The 2,590-nt window shown below is 38.0% G+C and overlaps 1 protein-coding gene across 1 annotated transcript; it reads right to left on the bottom strand.

Annotated features, from left to right (window-relative positions):
- Positions 1–436: 436 nt before the first annotated feature.
- On the bottom strand, positions 437–2,252 carry LOC110929333 (eupatolide synthase-like). Its single transcript, XM_022172477.2, has 2 exons — positions 1,241–2,252; positions 437–1,140 (listed from the first exon to the last, which is right to left on the bottom strand). Exons 1-2 carry the CDS (start codon positions 2,102–2,104, stop codon positions 532–534), a joined length of 1,473 nt encoding a protein of 490 aa, XP_022028169.1. The 5' UTR covers positions 2,105–2,252; the 3' UTR covers positions 437–531.
- Between the last annotated feature and the right edge of the window lie 338 nt (positions 2,253–2,590).

The following is a 2,590-nucleotide window of genomic DNA, read 5'->3' on the forward strand; positions in this document are numbered from 1 at the left end:
AAGCTACAACAAGTATCGAACCATATATAGTTGTATTTGAAATAAAATATATGTTTTGGTGTCCTAAGCTACAACAAGTATCGGACCGTGACAGACCAAACCGATTGTCTCCCAACATCGGTACCAGTACTGATATCATCAAAACAAGTACCTTATTCATTTTTGTGGTTTTTGATCAATGTAACATTTTTTTTTTTATTTCTGGTACCATGACGGATCAAACATATTCCGACCGAACAACATCAGTATTATTGGAACCAATATTTGTTATTATAGTTTTAGATCAATGTAACATATTTTGTTTCTTTTATGGCATAATGTGCTACAAATTTCCGAATATACTGTTGTGACGTGCTTCTACACGTGTATGTTACAATGTATTTGATTCAAACCGACCCACCGCAACGCGGGTATAACCCACTAGTTGTCTAGAAAGTGAACTGGGAACTGTAACTTTATTAGAAAAACTACCGAAGATAATAATACAACTGATATGTGTGTGAAAACGGGAATGCGTTATTGCATAGAGTACTAGGCTTGCCAATTGTTCTTGATGGGTACAAGACAAAGAGGTGTTTTCTTAGCAACAAGCAACGAGCCTTTCTCTTCCATGTCCAAATCATGGTTTGTCATTCCAGTTGGAAGTTTCCAATTAATATTGTAAAGAAGGTTTGCTATCAAAACTTCTATAGCTGAAGTCGAAAAGTTATACCCTGGGCAAGATCTTCGACCCCCTCCAAATGGGATCATCTCAAACTTCTCCACCACTTGATTTTCAAATCGCTCCGGATAAAACTCATTTGCATTCTCGGACCAAACTCTCGGATCCCTTCCAATCCCCCATGAATTGATCAACACTCTTGTCCCTGGGACTATGTCGTATCCACCGATCTTGATAGGGCTTACACATTCCCGCGTAAGCAACATTGGTGGAGGCGCGTGAATTCTTAGCGTCTCCTTGATCACATATTTCAGATATGTCATCTTTGCAATATCCGATTCATCTAGTCGAGATTTTGATCCGGAGTGGCTTCGAATTTCATCTTGTAACCTATGCATAACTCTAGGATTTTTGACAATCTCAGACATTGCCCACACCGTTGTAAAACTAGTGGTATCAATTGCTCCATTGAATACATTCTGAAAACCATATTTATTTATTAGTTTACAAGAGTTAGCTAAAAGTTTTTCAAACTACACTACATAAAATATTAAAATTGAGTAACTAAACAATATTTACCGACAAAAGGCTTTTCATTTCATCCCTGGTCAAGGATGATCTACATGCATCAATAAGATCTTTTTCATCCTCACTTGTATGATCAATATGTTCATCTAGAATCATTTCGAGGAAGCCATCGAAATTAGTCATATGTTTGTCTAGCCGACGACTCCATCCGCTTAAATCCTCCAAAATCCACCCATATTTGGGGAAAATCTCGGAAAAGGAACCAGGAAACAAGATTAACATTTCATCAAGCATCTCTTTCATTGTTGTGCCCCTAAACTTCACTTCTCTATAGCTCTTACTCACTGCAATCTTGCACACAATGTCGGTTACAAGATTCAAGATCATGTTATCAAGGTTAATCACCGTATCAAACGCTAGAGTATCAAGCAAGTTCTTCAACTCTGTATCGAGCACACGTTTGAACAATTTACTCCTCTTTGCACTTAAAAACTCGGTTACTAAAACCTTGCGCATTTTCTTCGAATGATCGCCATATGGGGAGAAGGCAACGTCCATGTAGTTGAAAGTTAGTCGCTTTAAACTCTTTGAGTATGGACGGTTACAAAGTATGTTATCATGAGTTTTCAACGCTTCGGCGGCTAATTCAGAAGAGGAGATTATAACAAATGGTTGGGAACCCAAATGCAGAAGCATTATGGGGCCGTATTTTTGGGACACTTTCCAAAGGTTTTGATGGATGCTTTTGCCAATCACTTGATGCAAGTTACCGATTATCGGAAACCATGGAGGGCTGGGGGGAAGGTTAGGGATAGAGGCTGCTAAGGATGACTTCTTTCGTATAATGAAACTTGAAAAGAAAAGAAGGAAAACAGTTGGGAGAAGCCAAGGATGAAAGTAAGATAAGATATCCATTTTTTCTTATGAGTTCAATGTGGCATCTCGCCACTAGCATTTATAGGATTGCATGCAGTGGCCGACCTACCCACAGTCGTGGGTGGGCGACCGCACCCCTTGAAAAAAGATTTAGTGTATATTTTAGGCAAAAAACCCGACCGTACCCCTTGAAAATATGGTTAAACGTCTTATCCGCACCCCCAGCAAATAATTTATGAATCCGCCACTGATTGCATGTATGAGGGTTCTCTAATCCAAGTGTGTAAGATGACAATTCCAATTTTTTCATGAGTTCACTGGCATGTAGGAGGGTTCTCCAAAAGTGTGCAATCCTTCATTTTTTTTATTCTGAAGTTGACTAATTATTTTCCTTTTTTTATTTGATCACCCTATTAGTTTTTTCTTTGTCCTTCTTTTCTTTCAATCGATTAGTTATTATTTTCTTTAACTAACTTATTATGATTCTATTCTTTTTATTTTTTTAATCATCCCATCCCATGATCC

The sequence above is a fragment of the Helianthus annuus genome, chromosome 3, assembly GCF_002127325.2.
Source record: "Helianthus annuus cultivar XRQ/B chromosome 3, HanXRQr2.0-SUNRISE, whole genome shotgun sequence".
Classification (NCBI taxonomy): domain Eukaryota; kingdom Viridiplantae; phylum Streptophyta; class Magnoliopsida; order Asterales; family Asteraceae; genus Helianthus; species Helianthus annuus.